The sequence below is a fragment of the Tursiops truncatus genome, chromosome 2, assembly GCF_011762595.2.
Source record: "Tursiops truncatus isolate mTurTru1 chromosome 2, mTurTru1.mat.Y, whole genome shotgun sequence".
NCBI lineage: Eukaryota > Metazoa > Chordata > Mammalia > Artiodactyla > Delphinidae > Tursiops > Tursiops truncatus.
The window spans coordinates 95,161,324-95,186,801 of NC_047035.1; the positions used below are offsets into that span (position 1 = coordinate 95,161,324).

The 25,478-nt window shown below is 41.9% G+C and overlaps 1 protein-coding gene across 5 annotated transcripts in view; it reads right to left on the minus strand.

The window, feature by feature from the left end:
* The window catches only part of MYO5C (myosin VC), a 118,880-nt gene that overhangs the window by 21,780 nt on the left and 71,622 nt on the right, over nt 1-25,478 (minus strand). For 4 of the 5 annotated variants that reach the window (XR_004525168.2, XM_073801016.1, XM_073801017.1 and 1 more), the window contains exons 27-36: nt 25,306-25,369; nt 25,143-25,223; nt 23,763-23,943; nt 22,036-22,129; nt 21,298-21,361; nt 18,729-18,897; nt 15,456-15,543; nt 4,710-4,808; nt 3,062-3,216; nt 1,053-1,142 (exon numbers count right to left, since the gene is read on the minus strand). Coding sequence is in view for 4 of the 5 variants with exons in the window: in XM_073801016.1 (XP_073657117.1) it covers nt 1,053-1,142; nt 3,062-3,216; nt 4,710-4,808; nt 15,456-15,543; nt 18,729-18,897; nt 21,298-21,361; nt 22,036-22,129; nt 23,763-23,943; nt 25,143-25,223; nt 25,306-25,369 (1,085 nt within the window). In the remaining variant the exon portion in view is untranslated. Of the gene's footprint in view, nt 1-1,052; nt 1,143-3,061; nt 3,217-4,629; nt 4,809-15,455; nt 15,544-18,728; nt 18,898-21,297; nt 21,362-22,035; nt 22,130-23,762; nt 23,944-25,142; nt 25,224-25,305; nt 25,370-25,478 lie in introns of those variants that run through there. The other variant, XM_073801018.1, reaches the window with a different exon arrangement.

Genomic DNA, 25,478 nt, shown 5'->3' on the forward strand with positions numbered 1-25,478 from the left:
AATTATGAACTCTAAATTTGAATTATCAGTTTAGAAGAAAGAATAACTTCATGATCTCAGGGTAGGGAAGAATTTCTTGAAAAAGACATTAAATCAGGTATCATAAAAGAACAGGACTGATAGGTTTAAGTACATCAGAATTCAAAAATTGTGTCTGACAAAGGACTCCATAAGGAAAAGTAGAAGATAAGCCACAATCTACCCATAATATGTAAAGAACTCCTGCAAATCAATAAGAAAAATAATCACCCTTAAGGAAAATGGAGAGCAGATGTGAGTAGGCAATTTAAAAGGCAACCCAACTGACTAGTAAGCACATGAAATGATGCTTGACCTCACTAGTGATCAAGTAATTACAATTTAAGTCAACAAAGTATCATCTTATACCATGAGACTAATAAATAATAAAATGTCTGTCAATACCTACTGTTGGTAAAGGTATGAGACACTGGAACCTTTACATACTACTGGTAGGACTATAAAATGGTATAACCATTTTGCAGAGCAGTGAAAACCCTGAAAGTTATTTTTGCTATTTTAGGTCAATGAAATATTGCTCTGTGAGTACTTGGAGGTGAAGAGCTTCTTTATGATGTCAGCCCCTTGAAAGCAGAGTCAGAATGGCAAAGGATTTGCAGATTATGGAGGAACAATCAGAATCTCATAGTGAGAACAGCTATGAAGAAACAGGCATGTTGAACTAACAGCTGTATTTTAGAGTGATAATACTAAAAACTTCAGAATTTTACAACCAGAAGGAAAATGAAAAATCACAGAATCTACCTCATGAATTTTAAGTCAAGAAAACTGAGGCTTAGTACCATGCTCAAGGTCTATACTTCTTTCTAGAAGTCTTTTTGCCTGTGACTTCCATTCAGTTGGTGATGTGAAGCTGGTCTCCTGGGTAAGGGGGGAGTAAGAAAGCCAGCTGGAGCAGAAGCTGCCCCTGGAGCTGGGCATCCCAATTCCTAACTCCTATGGTGAGTTCTGGCTCATGAGGAGGTAGGAGACTGGCAATCAGCATAGAACACAGAGTGGGCAGGCAATCGTACCTCTTCTCCACTGTACTGCTTCAGGCAATTGAGGAAATGACAAGTATTGGAAAGCCAAAAGGACAGCATCTCAAAGTCTTCTAAATGTTCCTTTAAAAAACAACAACAACAAGAAAAGACAAAGTTGGATTTTGGTGCTGGATTTGGTACCTCTGAGCCAAGAACAGACATATCTTACCTGTTTGGTTAGCTGGTGGCTTTTGACCGAAAAGAATTCCTTTTTTATTCATTAAAGACTTTATTAAATTTCTACTATAAAAATAAGCTCTTGTATTTATTTAGCACGTTATGGTTTGCAAAGTATTTCTGTACAGGTTATATCACCTGTTATGATGCTTGAAGCAGGCACTGCAGGAATGCCTGAGAAATGTCTCAGTCCTTGCCTTCCAAAGTTCACATTCTGACTGGTAAGACAGACATGACATATATAGGACACAGTTAAACAGGCCGCCAACAGCCTACATGATGGGCATAGACTGTGCTACAAAAGCTCAAAGGATGCAGAGATGATGTGGAACGTGGACAGCTGAGCAAACCGCAGGAGAGAGGTGGGAGGATGTCCTCCTTGAAGGAAAGGGGTGGACAGACAAGAGCTCAGGATCGAGGACTCTGTTGGCAAGAACACCCCCGCTTATGGGGCAGGAAGGAGAGGAATGAGCAAAGGAAGCAGAGGTAATAAAGACCAGAGAGATAAAAGGAAAACTGGGAAAGTCCTGGGATTTGAAAGACAATGTCAGAGCGTTTCAAGGAGATGGTGCTACTGTTCAGTCCACTTAAAGAGAATAAAAATTAAGAAAATACCATTGGATTTAGCAAGAGGAATTACTTGTGATCTTTCTGTGGAGTAATGGAGGTAGAAGCCAGATTGCAAGGGGTGAAAAAAAAAGGCACGGTGGCCAAGCGGGTATGTGGACCAAGTGAGGGTTGCTTTAATGTGCTGTGCACTGGAGGGGGAGGGGTGGGAAGCCACTGAAGAAGCTGAGATGGTAGATGCTGGCAAGGAAGGATTTACACTCCTCATGCCATGTGTCTTTCAGTTTCTAAGTATTTAAACATTCCAGAGCAGCACGATGGGGCAAATACTGTGTGCCCATGACCTGGAACGTAATGCAAGTGTACCCTGAGAAAACCCAATTTATGAAAATACGGACAGGGAAAACATGAATTTATGGAAGTCTCTTCTAAGAACACAATGGTAGCTCCTGTGAAGACAGTGACTATAAAGCACCCAGGACCAAATCAATGTTAGTGTTCTACTCCTAACTCCTGATGAATAATGAATTCTTAGTATAAAATTTGGTGGGAGGGGGGATAGGGGGAAGAATTATCCATGGCCTGATGCACTCACTGTTTTTATTCTTCCCTTTTCCTAGAGTATTTAAAATAGGATTTAATTGCTCACGACTTTTCTAGAACACATATTTTACTAAAAGTGAGATAGGACTTCCCCAACTAAAAAAATTACATATATCTCAAAATCAAACATTACTTCCCATTTGGAAGGGAAATGAAGAATAATGGATCTATATTTTACTGGTCCCTTACATATAGCTTATCTTCGTTTCTGGGCTGAGAATAAAAGTACATACTGTGGTTTTATAAGGGAGAATTACATAAATGCCAAGGGAAGAGATGAGTAATTTTTCAGTCCTTCCCATTCCTTGGCATTCACACTTGTTATCTGGATAGACACCTACTCCTTGCAGCCAGCCCCTCTTTGCAGCCCCGGGGGACAGAAGTGGTGGGGTGGTGGCTACCAGGCTGTAGTCTTGCAGGTAAGGATTTGGGGTCCACTGGCAGATCCCCACCCTTAGGGCTCTCTGACCTAAGTTGTCTTTTCCTAACAGCTTGGATTCTTTTCCTGATTGGGCCTCTGACTGGTTTGAGGAATCATGTGGTTGACCAAAGACTGGAGGTGAAGGATGGGAAAAGTACAGGCAACTGGTCATTCCCACAGGTGTTCCTAAAGTAGCCATGATACCAAGGGCCATGTCAAAGGTAGTTCCTACCTTAACCACCTGCTTGATACCATTAATGGTGCTGTTCATGAGGGACTTGAGCATGTTGGCGTCATTTAGAGAATCTGCGTAGCGTACACACATGAACAGGATGTGAGCTGGCAGCCCGGGGATCATGTTCACCACCACACCGCGGGGCTTCAGGTCTGGAGCAGAGAGAGTCAGTGAGGATTACAGCTGATGATCAGCTCTCCCGATAAGGAACCTATAATGATGGGGCAGGGGTTGTCTGCTTTTCTGTACTTGATGCAGTGCCTGAATGCATAAGGGTGTCTTTTCCCTTGGAGGAGTTCAGGCTGGTGGTTTTCTTGGCAAAAATATACATGCAGGTGCCACCTGCTTCTCTTACTTCTCATTTGCAAAGTACCTTCTCTTTTCTAAGGTTGAATAAAGGACAGAATTTCTTATCTCCAAGGTAACAGAGGAACCCCAGTTCCATGCACCCTCACTTCAGCCTCTATGATGAGGATGGAATATGACCTCAGCAACCACATGCATCTGCCTTGAATAGAGAAAACAGGTACACAGCAGTCCTGCAGAGGAGGACCAGCTGGTCTTGAGGGGAGGAGAATGGCTGGAAGGCAGAGTGGGAATGAAGGGAAGATAGAAACTTTATAGAACAAGTTAAAATAAGCAAACACAGGGCTTCCCTGGTGGCGCAGTGGTTGAGAGTCCGCCTGCCGATGCAGGGGACACGGGTTCGTGCCCTGGTCCAGGAAGATCCCACATGCTGCGGAGTGGCTGGGCCCGTGAGCCATGGCCGCTGAGCCTGCGTGTCCGGAGCCTGTGCTCCACCAAGGGAGAGGCCACAACAGTGAGAGGCCCCCGTACCGCAAAAAAAAAAAAAAAAAAAGCAAACACAGACCTCCCCATGCCTGCATTAAGACAGGGGAACAAAGAGGCCCCACAGCTGTGCACCAGTGAGGGTGGAAAGGAAAGGGTAGGGGTGCTCAGGTCCTCTGAGGGGAGTCAATTAGCACAAGAGGAGTAAGGCTACATATGGGCTTTCTGCTTTGAGATGTTACAACCCACTGATAGGGAGGCAGCTTTTCTCCTTTTCCGTGGAAAACCACGTGGTTTTCATGGTGAAGACAGTCTAGTAAGATTGTTTCTAAGACCACCAACCCCAGCGTATGCCCACTGGGAGATTCCTGTAACTGAGGTGTGGCTGGAAAGCCTCCACCATACTGCCTGCAAATAAATTTCTCAGCAGAAGTCAGATGGAACAAAGGAACCACAATTACTTTTTCCATGGCTCCTGTGCTGAGACACAAAGATGAGGAGATGTGTCTTCTACCCTGACCATGTGATGAGACTTGGGAAGAGGTTAGGGCAGCGCTTCTCAACTGAAGGCAAGGTACCCCCAGAGGGCATCTGGCAATGTCTGGAGGCATTTCTTATTGTCGTGGCTAGGGGTTGCTACTGGCTTCTACAGAATAGAAGCCAACGACACTGCTCAATATTCTACAGTGCAAAGCCCCTCCCCACCCCAAACAAAGAATTACGTGGTCAACAGTGGTGAGGCTGAGAAGAAGCAGTGGAGGAAGAAGAGGAAATACCCCTGCCCAAGATCGTAGCAATGGCTGATGCTCAAGTTCTCAAAGATAGAGCGAAGATTCAGAGTTCCAGGTTTCACTACCAAGAATGAGGTTTTGGATGAGCTTGGCCTCGTCTTCTCTCTTGTATTCCAGCATTCCAAGGTACTCCTTGGGTCCTGAGGACAGGTGCACATCATTGGCTGTAGGCAGAGGCAAACAATCAACTAAATACACAAAAACAACTTTCACCAGCATTATCATGAGACTACTCTGTCTCTTTCCATCCCATACTGGCTGGTTTGCCCATGAACTCCTGTGGCTTTCTGATAAATGCAAACTTTATTAAATCCTGAAGAATTTCTTCTGGTAGTGATTCTTATCTGTGAGTATATCAATGAGTACAGCTGCTGGTATATATCCTCATGAGCACCTGGTATATATCCAGCACAGTGGGGATATGAAAACAATCCAAGATGATGCTCTTGCCTTCAGGACACTGACATTACAGTTAAAGAAAGGAGATTCACAAAACATGTGGTGTGCAAAACACCAAACTGCATGATCCCAAGGTGGCTGGCCTAGCTTCCTATGTGCCATCACAAGGTGCCACAAACTCAGTAGCATAAAGCACAATTTTTAAAAAAAATAATTAAAAAAGTTTCACATTTCTGGAGGTCATAGACTGAAATAGATCTTACACTGCTAAAATCAAAGTGTCAGCAGAGCTGTGTTTCTTCTGGAGGCTCTAGGGGAGAACTCATTTCTTGCCTTTTCCAGCTTCTAGAGGCTGCCCACATGATTTGGCTTGTGGCCACATCACCCTGACCTCTGCTTCTATCACCACATCTTTCTCTCTCTGCTTATATTGTCATATCACCTTCTCTCACCTTGTCATTCCTGCCTCTCTTATAAGGTCTTTTGTGATTATTGTACATTGAATCCACCTGTATAGTCCAGGCGACTCTCCCCAACTCAAGACCCTTCACTTAATCACATCTGCAAAGTCCCTTCTGCCATGTAAGGTAACATATTCACAGGCTCTGGGGATTGGGACATGGACATCTCTGGGTGGGCCACAGTCTGCCCTCTGGTCCCCAAAGATTCATGTTCATTCTGGGAGGAGGAGATGTACACAGAAGCATAGGTTAGAGAGTCAGAAAGACTTTAAAGATGCCATGCTGCTGAATTCGAAGATGGTGGAGGAAGCCCATAAGTCAGTAAAAGTGGGTGGCTTCTAGAAGAAGGAAAAGGCAAGAACAGAATCTCCCCCTAAAGCCTACAGAAGCCCTGCTGACATGTTGACTTTAACCCTGTGAAGACCATTTTGAACTTCTGACCTCTAGAACTGTAAGACTTGTGTTTTATTAAGCCACTAATTTTATGGTGATCTGTTAGGCAGCCATAGGAAATAAATACAGGGGACATAAGACTTTACGCATAGGTAGGTTGGAACTGTTGAAAAATTCTTCTTGAAGGAGGCAGCACTCCAGTTGGGCCAAGAAAAGTGAGTAGGCTCTGATGGATGACAAAGAAGATAATCCAGGTAAAGAGTTAACAGAACTCTCTCTTCTACTGCATGAGAGTCTGTCCTGTTGACTTACTAGCTCTGTTCCCTTGGAGACTGATAAAGGTAGAATGTTAACTGTTTTACTAAGCAACCTGCTTATGCTAAGAATAACCTCTGATTGCTGAACTGCATCTGGACTGGGAAGAACAATAAATGAAGCAGAAATACATGATAAGAACATCATACTTTGGGTATTCTTAAGTGTGGTCACTTGTACCTGACCATATTCCTTGGGAGCTAGTGCCACCTATGGAGTGTCCAAAAGGTACTGGCTTCCTGACAGCCATGTGAATGAGCTTGGAGACAGGCACTCCAGCCCCAGCTAAGCCTTCAGATGACTGCATCCCTGCTGATGACTTCACTGCAACTCAGAGCGAGGACCACCCAGCTAAGCCACTTATGGATTCTTGACCTTCAGAACTGTGTTTTTTTTTTTTTACATCTTCATTGGAGTATAATTGCTTTACAATGGTGTGTTAGTTTCTGCTTTATAACAAAGTGAATCAGTTATACATATACATATGTTTCCATATCTCTTCCCTCTTGCATCTCCCTCCCTATCCCACCCCTCTAGGTGGTCACAAAGCACCGAGCTGATCTCCCTGTGCTATGTGGCTGCTTCCCACTAGCTATCTATTTTACGTTTGGTAGTGTATGTATGTCCATGCCACTCTCTCACTTTCTCACAGCTTACCCTTCCCCCTCCCCATATCCTCAACTCCATTCTCTAGTAGGTCTGTGTCTTTATTCCTGTCTTACCCCTAGGTTCTTCATGACATTTTTTTTCCTTAGATTCCATATATATGTGTTAGCATACGGTATTTGTCCTTCTCTTTCTGACTTACTTCACTCTGTATGACAGACTCTAGGTCCATCCACCTCACTGCAAATAACTCAATTTCGTTTCTTTTTATGGCTGAGTAATATGCCATTGTATATATGTGCCACATCTTCTTTATCCATTCATCAGATGATGGACACTTAGGCTGAGAAACTGTGTTTTTTTTTTTTTTTTACATCTTTATTGGAGTATAATTGCTTTACAATGGTGTGTTAGTTTCTTCTGTATAACAAAGTGAATCAGCTATACATATACATGTAACCCCATATCTCCTCCCTCTTGCATCTCCCTCCCACCCTCCCCCATCTCACCCCTCTAGGTGGTCACAAAGCACCGAGATGATCTCCCTGTGCTACGCAGCTGCTTCCCACTAGCTATCTATTTTACATTTGGTAGTATATATAAGTCCATGCCACTCTCTTACTTCATCCCAGCTTACCCTTCCCCTTCCCCATGTCCTTAAGTCCATTCTCTACATCTGCGTCTTTATTCCTGCTAAATTTTGGGATAGTTTGTTATATGACGATAGATACATGATACAGGAAGGAAAGCTGATGTATTCCACTTTAGACACACTGGGTTGGAGGTGATAATAGAAAGGTGAAGGAGTAGTCTTAGAGGCAAAAAGGGACTGGGACTCAGGAAAAGTGAGGAATGGCAGGTGGATTTTGGAAGTCCTTATGTAGCGATGGCAGTTCCTTCATTCATTCCAACAATGGGGACACCACTGGGCAATGGGAAGGACAGACATGGTCTCTGCCCTCATGAGGGCAGACTGACCTTTATCATTAATTATTGAAGCGGAAAGATCCTCATTTTTGTTTTGGACATATTAAATGTGAGGTGAGAGCTGAATAAATAATAGTAAAGGAGCTTTTCAAAGAAAGGAATATAGTAAAAAGAACAGAGAACTGAAGATACAGCCTTAGTGATAAAGGTTGGGAGGAAGAAGCAATACTGAACAAAAGAGTAAAGGGAGTTAGAAGAGAGAAGTCAGAAAAGTTCAGTGACACAGAAGCGGGTGAAGGGAGAGAGACCTTCAAGATGGTAGAGAAGTAAGACGTGATCACCTTCCTCCCCACAAATACACCAGAAATACATCTACATGTGGAACAACTCCTACAGAACACCTACTGAATGCTGGCAGAAGACCTCAGACTTTCCAAAAGATATATATATAAATTTTTTCCTTTTCCTCTTTTTGTGAGTGTGTATGTGTATGCTTCTTTGTGTGATTTTGTCTGTATAGCTTTGCTTTTTCCATTTGTCCCAGCATTCTGTCTGTCCATTTTTGTTTTTGTTTTTTTGTATAGTTTTTAGAGCTTGTTATCATTGCTGGATTTGTTTTTTTTTTTTGTTTTTTTTTTTGCAGTACGCGGGCCTCTCACTGTTGTGGCCTCTCCCATTGCACAGCACAAGTTCTGGACGCGCAGGCTCAGCAGCCATGGCTCACGAGCCCAGCCGCTCCGCGCATGTGGCATCTTCCTGGACCGGGGCACGAACCCGTGTCCCCTGCATCGGCAGGCAGACTCTCAACCACTGCACCACCAGGGAAGCCCTGTATTTGTTTTTTGGTTTGGTTGCTCTCTTCTTTCTTTCTTTTTTTTTAAATTACTTTTTAATTTAAAAAAATTTTTAATAATTTATTTTAATTTTTTATTTTAATAACTGTTTTTCTTTCTTTCTTTTGTTCTCCCTTTTCTTCTGAGCCGTGTGGCTGACAGCATCTTGGTGCTCCAGCCAGGTGTAAGGCCTGTGCCTCTGAGGTGGGATAGCCGAGTTTAGGACATTGGTCCACCAGATACTTCCCGTCTCCATGTAATATCAAACGGCGAAACATCTCCGAGAGATCTCCATCTCAACGCTAAGACCCAGCTTCACTCAACAACCAGCAAGCTACAGTGCTGGACACCCTATGCCAAACAACTAGCAAGACAGGAACACAACCCCACCCAATAGCAGAGAGGCTGCCTAAAATCATAATAAGGTCTCAGGTACCCTAAAACATACCACTGGACACAGTCCTGCCCACCAGAAAGACAAGATCCAGCCTCATCCACCATAACACAGGCACCAATCCCTTCCACCAGGAAGCCTACACAACCCACTGAACCAACCTCACCCACTGGGGGCAGACATCGAAAACAACAGGAACTATGAACCTGCAGTCTGTGAAAAGGAGACCCCAAACACAGTAAATAAGTTAAGCAAAATAAGAAGACAGAGAAACACACAGCAGATGAAGGAGTAAGGTAAAAACCCACCAGACCAAACAAATGAAGAGGAAACAGGCAGTCTACCTGAAAAAGAATTCAGAGTAATGATAGTAAAGTTGATCCAAAATCTTGGAAACAGAATGGAGAAAATACAAGAAATGTTTAACAAGGACCTAGAAGAACTAAAGCAAACAATGATGAACAACACAATAAATGAAATTAACAATTCTCTAGAAGGAATCAATAGCAGAATAACTGAGGCAGAAGAATGGATAAGTGACCTGGAAGATAAAATAGTGGAAATAACTGCTGCAGAGCAGAATAAAGAATGAAAAGAACAGAGGAGAGTCTCAGAGACCTCTGGGACAACATCAAACATACCATCATTTGAATTACAGGGGTCCCAGAAGAAGAAGAGAAAAAGAAAGGGACTGAGAAAATATTTGAAGAGATTATAGTTGAAAACTTCCCTAATATGGGAAAGGAAATAGTCAATCAAGTCCAGGAAGCACAGAGAGTCCCATGCAGGACACATCCAAGGAGAAACATGCTAGGACACATATTAATCAAACTTTCAAAAATTAACATCAAAGAAAAAATATTAAAAGCAGCAAGGGAAAAACAACAAAAACATACAAGGGAATCCCCATAAGGTTAACAGCTGATCTTTCAGCAGAAACTCTGCAAGCCAGAGGGAGTGGCATGACATATTTAAAGTGATGACAGGGAAAAACCTACAACCAAGATTACTCTACCCAGCAAGGATCTCATTCAGATTCGACAGAAAAATTGAAACCTTTACAGACAAGCAAAAGCTAAGAGAATTCATCACCACCAAACCAGCTTTACAACAAATGCTAAAGGAACTTCTCTAGGCAGGAAACACAAGAGAAGGAAAAGATCTAAAATAACAAACCCAAAACAATTAAGAAAATGGTAATAGGAACAAACATACTGATAACTACCTTAAATGTAAATGGATTAAATGCACCAACCAAAAGACAAAGACTGGCTGAATGGATACAATAACAGGACTCATATATATGCTGTCTACAAGAGACCCACTTCAGACCTAGGGACACATACAGACTGAAAGTGAGGGGATGGAAAAAGTTATTCCATGCAAATGGAAAGCAAAAGAAAGCTGGAGTAGCAATTCTCATATCAGACAAAATAGACTTTAAAACAAAGACTATTACAAGAGACAAAGAAGGACACTACGTAACGATCAAGGGATCAATCAGAGAAGAAGACATAACAATTGTAAACATTTATGCACCCAACATAGGAGCACCTCAATACATAAGGCAACTGCTAACAGCCATAAAAGGGGAAATCGACAGTAACACAATCATAGTAGGGAACTTCAATACCCCGCTTTCACCAATGGACAGATCATCCAAAATGAAAATAAATAAGGAAACACAAGCTTTAAATGATGCATTAAACACGATGGACTTAATTGATATTTATAGGACATTCCATCCAAAAACAACAGAATACACTTTCTTCTCAAGTGCTCATAGAACATTCTCCAGGATAGATCATGTCTTGGGTCACAAATGAAGCGCCGGTAAATTTAAGAAAATTGAAATTGTATCAAGTATCTTATCCAACCATGACTATCAATTACAGGGAAAAAATCTGTAAAAAATACAAACACATGGAGGCTAAACAACAAACTACTAAATAACCAAGAGATCACTGAAGAAGTCAAAGAGGAAATCAAAAAATACCTAGAAACAAATGACAATGAAAACACAATGATCCAAAACCTATGGGATGCAGCAAAAGCAGTTCTAAGAGGGAAGTTTATAGCAATACAATCCTACCTTAAGAAACAAGAAACATCTCAAATAAACAACCCAACCTTACAACTAAAGCAATTAGAAAAAGAAGAACAAAAAAACCCCAAACCTAGCAGAAGGAAAGAAATCATAAAGATCAGATCAGAAATAAATGAAAAAGAAATGAAGGAAACAACGGCAAAGATCAATAAACTAAAAGCTGGTTTTTTGACAAGATAAACAAAATTGATAAACCATTAGCTAGACTCATCAAGGAAAAAAGGGAGAAGACTCAAATCAATAGAATTAGAAATGAAAAAGCAGAAGTAACAACTGACACTGCAAAAATACAAAGGATCATGAGAGATTACTACAAGCAACTGTATACCAATAAAATGGACAACCTGGAAGAAACGGACAAATTCTTAGAAATGCACAACCTGCCAAGACTGAATCAGGAAGAAATAGAAAATATGAACAGACCAATCACAAGCACTGAAATTGAAACTGTGATTAAAAATCTTCCAACAAAGAAAAGCCCAGGACCAGATGGCTTCACAGGCGAATTCTATCAAACATTTAGAGAAGAGCTAACACCTATCCTTCTCAAACTCTTCCAAAATATAGCAGAGGGAGGACCACTCCCTAACTCCTTCTACGAGGCCACCATCACTCTGATACCAAAACCAGACAAAGATGTCACAAAGAAAGAAAACTACAGGCCAATATCACTGATGAACATAGATGCAAAAGTTCTCAGCAAAATACTAGCAAACAGAATCCAACAGCACATTAAAAGGATCATACACCATGATCAAGTGGGGTTTATCCCAGGAATGCAAGGATTATTCAAAATATGCAAATCAATCAATACGATAAACCATATTAAAAAATTGAAGGAGAAAAACTATATGATCATCTCAATAGATGCAGAAAAACCTTTCAACAAAATTCAACACACATTTATGATAAAAACCCTCCAGAAAGCAGGCATAGAGGGAACTTACCTCAACATAATGAATGCCATATGTGACAAACCCACAGCCAACATCATTTTCAATGGTGAAAAACTGAAACCATTTCCTCTAAGATCAGGAACAAGACAAGGTTGCCCACTCTCACCACTATTATTCAACATAGTTTTGGAAGTTTTAGCCACAGCAATCAGAGAAGAAAAAGAAATAAAAGGAATCCAAATCAGAAAAGAAGAAGTAAAACTGTCACTGTTTGCAGAAGACATGATACTATACATAGAGAATCCTAAAGATGCTACCAGAAAACTACTAGAGCTAATCAATGAATTTGGTAAAGTAGCAGGATACAAAATTAATGCATTAATGAAATCTCTTGCATTCCTATACACTAATGATGAAAAATCGGAAGGAGAAATTAAGGAAACACTCCCATTTACCACTGCAACAAAAATAATAAAATATCTAGGAATAAACCTACCTAAGGAGACAAAAGACCTGTATGCAGAAAATTATAAGACACTGATGAAAGAAATTAAAGATGATAGAAACAGATGGAGAGATATACCATGTTCTTGGACTGGAAGAATCAACACTGTGAAAATGACTCTACTACCCAAAGCAATCTACAGATTCAATGCAATCCCTATCAAACTACCAATGGCATTTTTCACAGAACTAGAACAACAAATCTCACAATTTGTATGGAGACACAAAAGATCCTGAATAGCCAAAGCAATCTTGAGAAAGAAAAACGGAGCTGGAGGAATCAGCCTCCCGGACTTCAGATTATACTACTTAAAGTTACAGTAATCAAGACAGTATGGTACTGGCACAAAAACAGGAATATAGGTCAATGGAACAGGATAGAAAGCCCAGAGATAAGCCCATGCACATATTGTCACCTTATTTTTGATAAAGGAGGCAAGAATACATGATGGAAAAAAGACAGCCTCTTCAATAAGTGGTGCTGGCAAAACTGGACAGCTACATGTAAAAGAATGAAATTAGGACACTCCCTAACACCATACACAAAAATAAACTCAAAATGGATTAAAGACCTAAATGTAAGGCCAGACACTATCAAACTCTTAGAGGAAAACATAGGCAGAACACTCTATGACGTAAATCACAGCAAGATCCTTTTCCACCCATCTCCTAAAGATATGGAAATAAAAACAAACAAATGGGACCTAATGAAACTTAAAAGCTTTTGCACAGCAAAGGAAACCATAAACAAGACCAAAAGACAACCCTCACAATGGGAGAAAATATTTGCAAATGCAGCAACTGACAAAGGATTAATCTCCAAAATTTACAAGCAGCTCACACAGCTCAATAACAAAAAAACAAACAACCCAATCCAAAAATGGGCAGAAGACCTAAACAGACATTTCTCCAAAGAAGATATACAGATTGCCAACAAACACATGAAAGAATGCTCAACATCATTAATCATTGGAGAAATGCAAATCAAAACTACAATGAGAGATCATCTCACACCGGTCAGAATGGCCATCATCAGAAAGTCTAGAAACAATAAATGCTGGAGAGGGTGTGGAGAAAAGGGAACATTCTTTCACTGTTGGTGGGAATGTAAATTGATACAGCCACTATGGAGATCAGTATGGAGGTACTTAAAAAACTAAAAATAGAACTACCATGTGACCCAGCAATCCCACTACTGGGCATATACCCTGAGAAAACCATAATTCAAAGAGTCATGTACCAAAATGTTCACTGCAGCTCTATTTACAATAGCCAGGACATGGAGGCAACCTAGGTGTCCATCATCGGATGAATGGATAGAGAAGATGTGCCCCACGTATACAATGGAATATTACTCAGCCATGAAAAGAAATGAAATTGAGATATTTGTAGTGAGGTGGATGGACCTAGAGTCTGTCATACAGAGTGACATAAGTCAGAAAGGAAAAAAAATACCATATGCTAACACATATATATGGAATCTAAGAGAAAAAAAAAATGTCATGAAGAACCTAGGGGTAAGATGGGAATAAAGACACAGACCTACTAGAGAATGGACTTGAGGATATGGGGAGGGGGAAGGGTAAGCTGTGACAAAGTGAGAGAGTGGCATGGACATATATACACTACCAAACGTAAAACAGATAGCTAGTGGGAAGCAGCCGCATAGCACGGGGAGATCAGCTCGGTGGTGTGGGGGTGGGATAGGGAGGGTGGGAGGAAGGGAGATGCAAGAGGGAAGAGATATGGGAACATATGTATATGTATAACTGATTCACTTTGTTATAAAGCAGAAACTAACACACCATTGTAAAGCAATTATACTCCAATGAAGATGTTAAAAAAAAAAAAAAAGTCATGTACCACAATGTTCATTGCAGCTCTATTTACAATAGCCAGGACATGGAAGCAACCTAAGTGCCCATCAGCAGATGAATGGACAAAGAAGATGTGGCACATATATACAATGGAATATTACTCAGCCATAAAAAGAAATAAAATTGAGTTATTTGTAGTGAGGTGGATGGACGTAGATTCTGTCATACAGAGTGAAGTAAGTCAGAAAGAGAAAAACAAATACCGTGTGCTAACTCATATATATGGAATCTAATAAAGAAAAAACAAATGGTTCTGAAGAACCTAGGGGCAGGAAAGGAATAAAGATGCAGATGGAGAGAATGGACTTGAGGACATGCAGAGGGGGAAGGGTAAGCTGGGACAAAGTGAGAGAGTAGCATGGACATATATACACTACCAAATGTAAAATAGATAGCTAGTGGGCAGCAGCCACATAGCACAGGGAGATCAGCTCAGTGCTTTGTGACCACCTAGAAGGGTGAGATAGGGAGGGTGGGAGGGAGACACAAGAGGGAGGGGATATGGGGATATATGTATATGTATAGCTGATTCACTTTGTTATACAGCAGAAACTAACACACCATTGTAAGGCAATTGTACTCCAATAAAGATGTGAAAAAAAAAGAAGCGGGTGAAGGAAAGAAAGGCAGAGGGTCCTTTTCCCAGGAGCTCATGAGGACACTCAGTGTGCAGTTCAGTCCATGTTTAGGACTGCTGTCCAGCTTCTTAGTTGTCTACTTCTTTTTTCTAATAGAAACTGGAATATTGATTCCATGTCACTGAGAGAGGAAATAAATTTTAAAGCCATTAAATTTGAAACTTTTTCACAGTTTCATTTTTACAAGGAGAGAGCTAACAGAGAAAGAGGTTAAAAGTAGTCATTCCAGGGTGTCCCTTACAATTGCATGAGCATATCTGGTATCATCTGAGAGGTGGTGAGCTATCTTCCTGCCTTGAAGGATCCTTCCATTAGCCCTTCACTGAGCCCCAAATCCACCAGTTGAGACCCATTCCTTTGGTTTTCAAATTCTTTGGACCACATCAGGAAATAACATGTCAACACATGTGGACCTTAGCTGAAAGTTCAAAAAATAGGAAACTGAATGTTATTTTTCCTACCTTTTTCAATTGTCTTGGTTAGAGTCTTCACTTGATCTTGTAACTTTTTAATCACTCTGTCCTTCATGTCTAACACTTCTTCAAGATCCTACAGAAATCAAAAGAAACAAGGACATGAGCTCAGAAGCATCTTAACCTATTTTTTAAAATTTATTTTTAAATTTATTTTTTTATTTTTGGCTGTGCTGGGTCTTCATTTCTGTGCGAGGGCATTCTCTAGTTGCGGCAAGCCGCGGCCACTCTTCATCGCGGTGCGCGGGCCTCTCACTATCGCAGCCTCTCTTGTTGCGGAGCACAGGCTCCAGACGCGCAGGCTCAGTAGTTGTGGCTCACGGGCCTAGCTCCTCCGCGGCATGTGGGATCTTCCCAGACCAGGGCTCGAACCTGTGTCCCCTGCATTGGCAGGCAGATTCTCAACCACTGCACCACCAACGAAGCCCCTTAACCTATTTTTTGATAATAGCTTTACTGAGCTATAATTCACATACCAAACAGTTCACCCATTTGAAGTGTACACTCAATGGTTTTTAGTATACTCAGTTGTGCAACCATCACTATCATCTAATTCCAGAACATTTTCATCACATCAGAAAGAAACATGTAACTTTTAGTTGGCACCCCTTTGTCCTCCTATTCCTTTCCAGCCCTTGGCAACCACTAATCTACCTTCTGTGTCTACATATTTGCCTGTTCTGGACATTTAATATACATGGAATCATACATGTGTGGCCTTTCATGTTTGGCATAATGTTTTCAAGGGTCATCCATGCTATAGCAGGTATCAGTACTTCACTCCTTTTCGTGGCTGAATAATATCCTATTGTACGGATAGACCACAGTTAACTTGATCTAATTTTCCCTTAATAAAGTAATGCCCATTGTAGAGAATTTAAAAATATGCATGTGTGCAAATGGGCTCTCTGGATGTCAGAAGCTGCAGGCGGAGAAACTTCAGAGATTTGGGTCCTGGCTTTGCGTCTCCTTCCTGATAAGGGGGTGGCCCAGCCTATGCTGAATTTGGCTCAAGAACCAGGAGAGTCTTGGATGCCTATAAATATTTCCTATAAAGGGCAGAGAGTGTTTAGGTTCTTCCTGAATCCCAAGGGCTTTGACACAGAAAGGATTCAGGCTTCTCTGCTCCAGCAATGCCTACCACGCAGTCAGTCACTGCAGCTTGGGTTCTCGGGTGACTCTCAGAGTCAAGGGAAGTTGTGCTGTGTCTACTCAGTGGCCACCTGTCCCCACTACAGTTCTGTGTCTCTGTTAAACACATGAGGAACTTTATCTGGCCTTACAAGTGGGGAGGTGGGTACAGTTTCTTCCTATTTCAGCTTATTTTATAATATATCTAATAATAAAAAAGTTACCCATCAATCCTGGAGAACTTGGAGGAAATCACTGTTCACATTTTGATTTATTTCATTCTTTTTTTCCCCCTAATATGGCACATATACATTGTAAAAAATTGGGTCATACTGCATGTAAAGTTTTACATCCTATGTTTCTCTCTCATTATATTGCAGATATTTCCCTCCGTCACTGATAATATACCAAACTGTCATTTTAATGGCTAAGTCATATGATACATAATCACTTAATCTACCCACTACTGTTGGACATCCTTTTATTTACTTATTTTTTCTGTGACTAATAACACTATTAGTCTCATTTGTGGGCAAAATCGCCACCTAAGATATAGAAATTATATTCTTTCGTTGCATATTCATCTATTCACTTGTAACACTGAAGCTACTGACTGGTTCAGGAATAGTGTGTTAGAATGAACACGTAGATATGACTGGTCCCCAGCTCCATGCACTGGGGAAGAAACAGGTCCAGCCCTTCCCTGCCTGGGAGGAGAGCCATACACACGAGGTGGGGGGCTCCTGAGGAGGGGCACTGAGTGGGACCTCACTCCTCCCGCAGCATCAGAAACAAACTCACACAAATCCCACACAACTCAGGGATTGACAACACCCACATGCTCACAGCTGAGTGAAGGCTCACACAGGACAAGATGTGCAACACACATGATCACCCACCTACCCTCTCCCTCACCACTGGCTCCTGCTGAGACCCCAGGGACACACACGCAGACACAGCGGCAGAAGGTGGGACAGCCTCTCACATTTAGCAGGCAGTTACTTATCCAGTGTGATTTGAGAACTTATTCTCTGAGAAAGGTGTACCCCCCCTCAAAAAAGATGGTCATCATCCAGGTGCCCTGACTGGAATGTGTTACTTCCTATTAAATGTTAAACTCTGTGGATTCCTCTTCAACGTTAAATCCTGACATGGCAAAATGTGATTTTACCCTATCATGTTTTTTTCTTGTGAGATAGGAAATGGGGGACCCTGACGACAGGGAGCAGGGCCTGTGGACATGTGCAGGCTGACCAATGCCTGGGTGAGCCCTCCCCTGGTCATGGTCTTGGAGGATGCCAGGCCAGGAAGGGGCCTGTGAGCATCCACCTCCCAGGAAAGCACCCAGTCTGCTACTTTGGTGCTTCTCATTCTTGTGGGTTTCACACACCAATAAAATTTCAAAAGAACTGCTGGAAGCTGACAGAGTTGCCAAATATCATTTTGACAAGGGCATTGACAATCTGATGAAGATTCTCACAAGTTAAAAAGTTAGTCATCGGCTTCCCTGGTGGCGCAGTGGTTGAGAGTCCGCCTGCCGATGTGGGGGACACGGGTTCGTGCCCCGGTCCGGGAAGATCCCACATGCCACGGAGAGGCTGGGCCCGTGAGCCATGGCCGCTGAGCCTGCGCGTCCAGAGCCTGTGCTCCACAACGGGAGAGGCCACAACAGTGAGAGGTCCGCGAACCGCAAAAAAAAAAAAAAAAAAAAAAAGTCATCTACTATCATGATCATTGCATAGAAGAACATTTTGACTCTGAAAACTGCAGGAAGGGCACACACCCCCAGAAGCAAGCAGAGGCCTTTGTTGGGGTAAGCTCTGCTCAGAGAAGGTCACACATCAGCCTATCACCCTCAAGGTGCTCTGGGCCAGGGCGTCGTCATCTCAGATGGGTGCCGTCCATGGGACAGTGCTCAGGTCCTCACCACCCGTCCTCTCTCAGCCCTCGTCAATCCCCAGGCTCCCCTGAGGCAGCTGTAACCTCAGAGACCACCTGTCCTTTGAGATAAGGAAACAGACTGCTCTAGTGGGAGGCAGATGCTGCTCATCGGATGCTTTAGGTGGCCTGACCCCCTTCAGTGATGCCTGCATATGCAGGCATCACACAACAAGTGACAAAACTCCTCACCCTGTGCTCCACAGTGAGGCGAGATGCTTCCTGCCGGAAACTACTCTTGACTTCACTTTCAGTTTCAAATTGTTTCCTCGAGTGCTCGCTGGCCTCCTGCATTTCTTGAATCTTATCCATCAGCTTCTCTTTCTCTTTGGTATACATTTCATTTGGGGCTCCTATGGTTCTGAGAAAAGGATTAGGAAATTTTGGTATCAGTTTGACCGTCATGGAAGTGTCTCTCATTGTCACAGCAGGCAGTGATATTTCCAAAGATGGCAAAATACTTTGGCCACTTCATGTGTAAAGCAAGTGGTACCTGAATAGGGGAGTGCTCAAAGTGGGAGGAAGAGACCAGGGTTCGTGAGGTATAAAAGTCCACGTCTGCTCCAGTCTCCTTAACCTGATGAGAAGTTCTTGTCCCCACCTGCCTACACCTTTTGACTGCTCCCACAGGACATCCCTACCCACTTACACCCTTATGACCAAAAGCTCGATAATTGTCTCCTTTGTGAAAAGACTGGGAACAGGTACTCCAAAACCCAGCGATCAGAGAGAGAAGAAAAACCCATCCAAAGAGTTCCGAAATGGTGCTCACCACTTTCCTACTGTTTTGGGCCCTCATTTGGCCCCAATCCTACCAAAGAAGTCACATGATGAAAAATGCTCTCTGGGTGGGACATAGAGTGTCCGTTTACTGTTCTTAAAATCAAGTATCTCAAGGATTTTTAAATTGGAATGGAACACTGATGACAAATTTGACATCTATTCCTCCGATGATTTAAATAATAATATGGGAGTCAATTTTAATCTGATGAGGATGACTTAGAAATGACTGTGAATAAAATTCACAGTGAAAACATATGTTTATGTATGACTGATTCACTTTGTTATAAAGCAGAAACTAACACACCATTGTAAAGCAATTATACCCCAATAAAGATGTTAAAAAAAAAAAAAATTCACAGTGAAGAAGTCAGGGTAACTGACTTCTCTGAAGATTATAAAGTTTTACAAAATATTTTTACCATACAAAACTGCAATCTAATCTAAGCTATAAAAAATATTATTTGATATAAGCAATGTTTTGTGGTATGGAAAAACATTAGGATATAAAATGGTACCTTACTAATGAGTGTGAAACTCTAAAACTGTAATTCTAACTTGAGTTATGTATAAATAAGTAAATCTATATTTTATTACAAAACCATTGAATTAAAATAGCTTCAAAAACATTTTTAGAAAAGGGAACCCTCTTGCACTGTTGGTGTGAATGTAAATTGATACAACCACTGTGGAGAACAGTAATGGAGGTTCCTTAAAAAACTAAAAATAGAATTACCATATGACCCAGCAATCCCACTACTGGGCATATACCCTGAGAAAACCATAATTCAAAAAGAGTCATGTACCACAATGTTCATTGCAGCACTATTTACAATAGCCAGGACATGGAAGCAACCTAAGTGTCCATCAACAGATGAATGGATAAAGAAGATGTGGCACATATATACAATGGAATATCACTCAGCCATACAAAGAAATGAAACTGAGTTATTTGTAGTGAGGTGGATGGAACTAGAGTCTGTCATACAGAGTGAAGTCAGTCAGAAAGAGAAAAACAAATACCGTATGCTAACGCATATATATGGAATCTAAAAAAAAATAGTTCTGATGAACCTAGGGGCAGGACAGGAATAAAGACATAGATGTAGAGAATGGACTTGAGGACATGAGGAGGGGGAAGGGTAAGCTGGGACAAAGTGAGAGAGTAGCATTGACATATATACACTACCAAATGTAAAACAGATAGCTAGTGGGAAGCAGCCACATAGCACAGGGAGATCAGCTGGGTGCTTTGTGACCACAAAGGGGTGGGATAGGGTGGGTGGGAGGGAGAAGCAAGAGGGAGGAGATATGAGGATATATGTATATATACAGCTGATTCACTTCGTTATACAGCAGAAACTAACACACAATTGTAAAGCAATTATACACCAATAAAGATGTTAAAAAAAAAACCCAAAAAACAAAAAACCCCATCATTTTTTAAAAAAGTATCTCAACAAGCTGGTGGCAAAACATTTTCCTCACAAGGCTCTATCAGGCCCTCTGTTGGTCAGGATGTAATCTGGGGGGTTTATCGATGAAGATTCTCTATCAACATGGATTTTAAGCCTTACCCTAAGTGGTCTGCTGAGAGAGAAACTGTTCTCTTTCACACGATCTTATGTTATCAATTTTTTCTGAAGAGATAATCCATGTGTATGGCATAATGTTCTAGGGGTATAAAAGTCTACACAGTGAAAAGTAAGTCTCCTCCCTCCCCTATGCGCCAGCCACCCAGTTACCCTCCCTGCAGGCACCCAACGTTTTGTTTCATTTCTCATACACTCTCCCAGAGAAGGGTGTGTGTGTGTGTACACAAGTATTTCTTTTCTTCACACTTGAATGCTAACAAATTATATATCTTAATTAACACCTTGCTTTTTTGGTTTAATAACCTTTCTTTGGTATCACCCACAATTTCAGAAAAGAAAAGCATTACATGAACGTGAACCTGAGGTACATGCACAATGATACTTACTTTCTTTGCGTTCCTTCCTCTTCCTGATTGTGATTCAACTGATTAGACAACTCTTCTAGTTTTCCTATAATGAGAAGAACTGTCAGTCCTTTGGTGGCCATGTCACTGCATTCTGATTTGGGTTTGGCCGTATTTTCATATTTTCAGTTATCGGGGTTCTAAACTGTACCCAGCTACAGATTAGGTTTTATGTGGTCTGAACAGTGTTTAAAAACTTTTCAAGCCATTATTTAAAAATTGTGATATTTCACATAAAAACCTGGATTTCTGGTTTTTCTTTAAAAATAGGAATATCAAGCAATACTGGGGCCCGAATTCTTACTTGCCAACAATCAACGGACCCTGGAAGCAGCTGCCGCCTTTAAATGCCATGAACCTTAATGTACTGTCCACCCAGCCCACTTCTCACTTTTTTTTTTTTTTCCCCAGTACGTGGGCCTCTCACTGTTGTGGCCTCTCCCGTTGCGGAGCACAGGCTGCGGACGCACAGGCTCAGCGGCCATGGCTCACGGGCCCAGCTGCTCCGCGTCATGTGGGATCTTCCCGGACCGGGGCACGAACCCGTGTCCCCTGCATCGGCAGGCGGACTCTCAACCACTGCGCCACCAGGGAAGCCCCCACTTCTCACATTTATGTCACCTGCCTGACTCCATGGAGAATCAGTTTGATGATGATTTTTTTGGTCATTTCCTGGATACGGGAAACCATTAAAAGCAGCTTCATGAGGGTTCCAGTTACCTTTCATGTTTTCAGCTTGTTCATTCAGGCGGATTTCAAGATCTTGCTTCTGCTTCTCCAGTTCTGCAATTTGCTGTTTAAAGTCTGGGATCATCTTTAGAGAAGAATTAGAAATATTAGAATACTTTCACGTATAAACTTTAAAATCTCAGAGCTGCTCAGAAGCAAACTAAACTGTCTAGGTCATTAACCCCATGGAACATACGTCTAGTATAGTTGTGTAAGAGAGCTAGCCAAAGCATAGACTGGATTGATGCAATTTTTTTTTTTTTTTTTAACCTCAAGACCTATATAGTCACAAGAAACACCAGCATGCTCAGGGTGAGCAGTTCTCACATAGCTACAACCTCCACATCTCCAAGGTCTCCTGGAGAGAAGGAAGTATACATCTGGGAAGGCATACGGGAATTCTCTGCTGAGTTGAGGGAGGGATGATGTGACGGAATGGCAGCCAGTCTCTTTGGTCCAGGCCCAGAGACATTATCTCCTCATCTAGAAACAGGAGAATCATCTCAAAGGGGTTCTACCGTGCCCTCTGAATTCCAGGCTGTGCACGGCTCTGTTAGCAGAGGTCTGGAATGATCCAATATGTTTCATAATCCTCTGTCTTTGTCTAGCTAATATTTGTTTAAATGTCCATCATTTCCACCCCTAGTCACGTACGGAGAGTTTTTCTATCGTGCAAGTTTATGAAAACACCCGTGCCTCTGAAGTCCAAACGAAAAATACTTGTTTGACTGTGCAATTGGATTTCACTGCAAATTCCTCATTAAAGCATCACCCAAGGAATAAACAAAGACGTGCAGGTCCTTAACTACCGTTCCATATGTCCGCTGTGCCCAGGGTCACACATGCTCACGTGTTGACACAGCACTGAGACTTCCTAATGCTTCCAGGCTATAGGGGGAGGAAGAGGGACCAGTAAAGAAGGAGAGAAGCAGCAGCCAGCGAGGCGGGATGAGAAGCCTGGGAGACCACAGTGTCCTGGAAGCCAGCAGAACAGAAAGGAGGGAGAGGGAGTCATTAACATCACCAAGTGCTGCTGAGAGACTTAGACGAGGGTGGAAAGGAACCCTCTGTGCTCAGCCCTGTGCAGGCAGATTCAGTTAGCGGGAGAGGCAGCCCACAGAATGGGGTGGCCACAGAGTAAACGGGAGGTGAGTGGAGAAATCACAGCCAGGTGGCATGGAGAAGTGTGGCCAAGTCCCCCAGAGAAATGGGGTGGTGGCTGCAAGGGGTGTGGGGTTAAGAAAGGATTGTTTTTGTTGAGAAGGTTCCTAAGGTATTTCTTCATGCCAGTAGACATGAGTGAGAAGAAAGGATGAGACAAATGGCAGTGGAGAAGAACAGGCATCACGGAAGAAGGAAGCTGTTGAAACAGTGAGATGAAGGGCATGAGCAGGGCGACTGACCTTCTGAATGCACACCCCTCTCAAGAGGTACCTTTTTACCTTAATGCTTTTTGTTACTTGCCAAGGGGTTAGGGCTAGATTTAAAATGGATAGATTTAAGAGCACACACATCACAGAATCTGGACCTATCCTATGGTAAACCCTCTTAAAATGCTTTCCAGCCTGGGGTAATTTTATAGTTTTATCTTCTGAACCAGCTATTTCACTCCTGGGAAATGTAATCTGTTTTACAGCTGAGACACTGAATTTTACTCCACTAATGCATAACATCTCCAGAATAATGGCCACGACTGGGGCCCGCAGCTGAGACCATACCATGTTTTCTGATGTTAGCCTGGTGACTTCATGACGGATACTTTCATTGATGTCATTCTCTTCTCTAAATAATTTCTGCAGGTGGTTGATTTCCTGACTTAGATGCACCACTTTGGAGTTCAGAGCTTCAATCTCCTTTTCGTAGCAATCCTTCTGGGACTGGAGATGGCTCTCCAAAATGCTGTTAGAGGAGGTGTCAAGAAGTTAACTGCAGTCTTTATTCTGCTGATGACTCTGAGTGTGTACTTCTGCAGCAGTTATGAAAACCCACAATTAAGAGCCAGGCGCTAAGCACAGAAAGTTTACTTGTGTACACAAGGTTACAAGCTATGGAATTAGGAACATAAAATTATAAACTCCTTCTAGCTGGTTAGGAAGTGTTATGTGGTGTTAACATGCAGTTAATGATAAGAAATTTTATTTTGGACATTATTAAAATTCTATTTTTACTCTAATAATTAAAAAAATACGTTCTGTGTGATGCAACAATGATAAAGATACATGTTATTATACATTTTTCAAAACCCATAGAATGTACAACACCAAGAGTAAACCCTAGGGTAAATGATTGACTCTGGGTGATAATGATGTGTCAGCGTAGGTTCATCAGTTTTAAAAGATGTACGCTCTAGTGAGAGGTGTTGATAATGGCTGTGCATGTGTAGGGGTAGGAGGTATATGAGAAACCTCTGTACTTTCTGTTCGGTTTGCTGTGAACCTAAAACTGCTCTAAAAATACTTTACTAATTTTTAAAAAAGCAAACGCCTTAAATTTAAACATATCTATAGGGACTTCCCTGGTGGCGCAGTGGTTAAGAATCCGCCTGCCAATGCAGGGGACACGGGTTCGAGCCCTGGTCCGGGAAGTTCTCACATGCCGCAGAGCAACTAAGCCCGTACACCGCAACTACTGAGGCCACGTGCCACAACTACGGAAGCCCATGTGCCTAGAACCCGTGCTCCGTAACAAGAGAAGCCACTGCAATGAGAAGCCCGCGCACCACAATGAAGAGTAGCCCCTGCTCGCCACAACTAGAGAAAGCCTGTGCACAGCAACGAAGACCCAACACAGCCAAAAATAAATAAATAAATAAACATATTTATATATCTATAGCAACACTGGCTAACTTATTTGATATAGTCAGTTTTCATTGTACAGGTTATGGGTTTTATTACTTGGCCAGTTATCCCACAAAGAGATTGTTCTTCATTATTAAACTAATTTACTCAATCTTCAAAGAAATATTTCCAGGGATTATTAGACCATTCTACTATAAGGAATTTACTTTTGTCTATCAAATCTATGGAAGATAAACTTTTGAGTTTCCAATAGTACATTATCTCTGAAAAATCACAAAGAACCTGAAGGAAATTTCTCACCGTGTTGCTTTTTTTAGTCCTTCATAAGCAAACCAAAGTTCTCCATCCTCATTTAAATGTTCCAAATCTTCCGGAGAGAGCCTGCAACAATGAGGAGGGTAAGAAAATCATCTCTTTCATGTGTTACCTTTTTTTAAATGCTTGGTAATGCAAAAATGATTACCTGCTTCTTACATCTTCAGTGTCGTAGCTCTCAAGAAGTTGTTTGGTGATTTCCGACACCTTTTCTGAGAGAAAAAGGCACAACTGGTATAAATGACATTTTTGCCTAATTTCTCTTTTCCCATTTCCTTTTTAAGGACCCAGTTCTCTAGCCCTTCAGACTCTCCAGCTAAC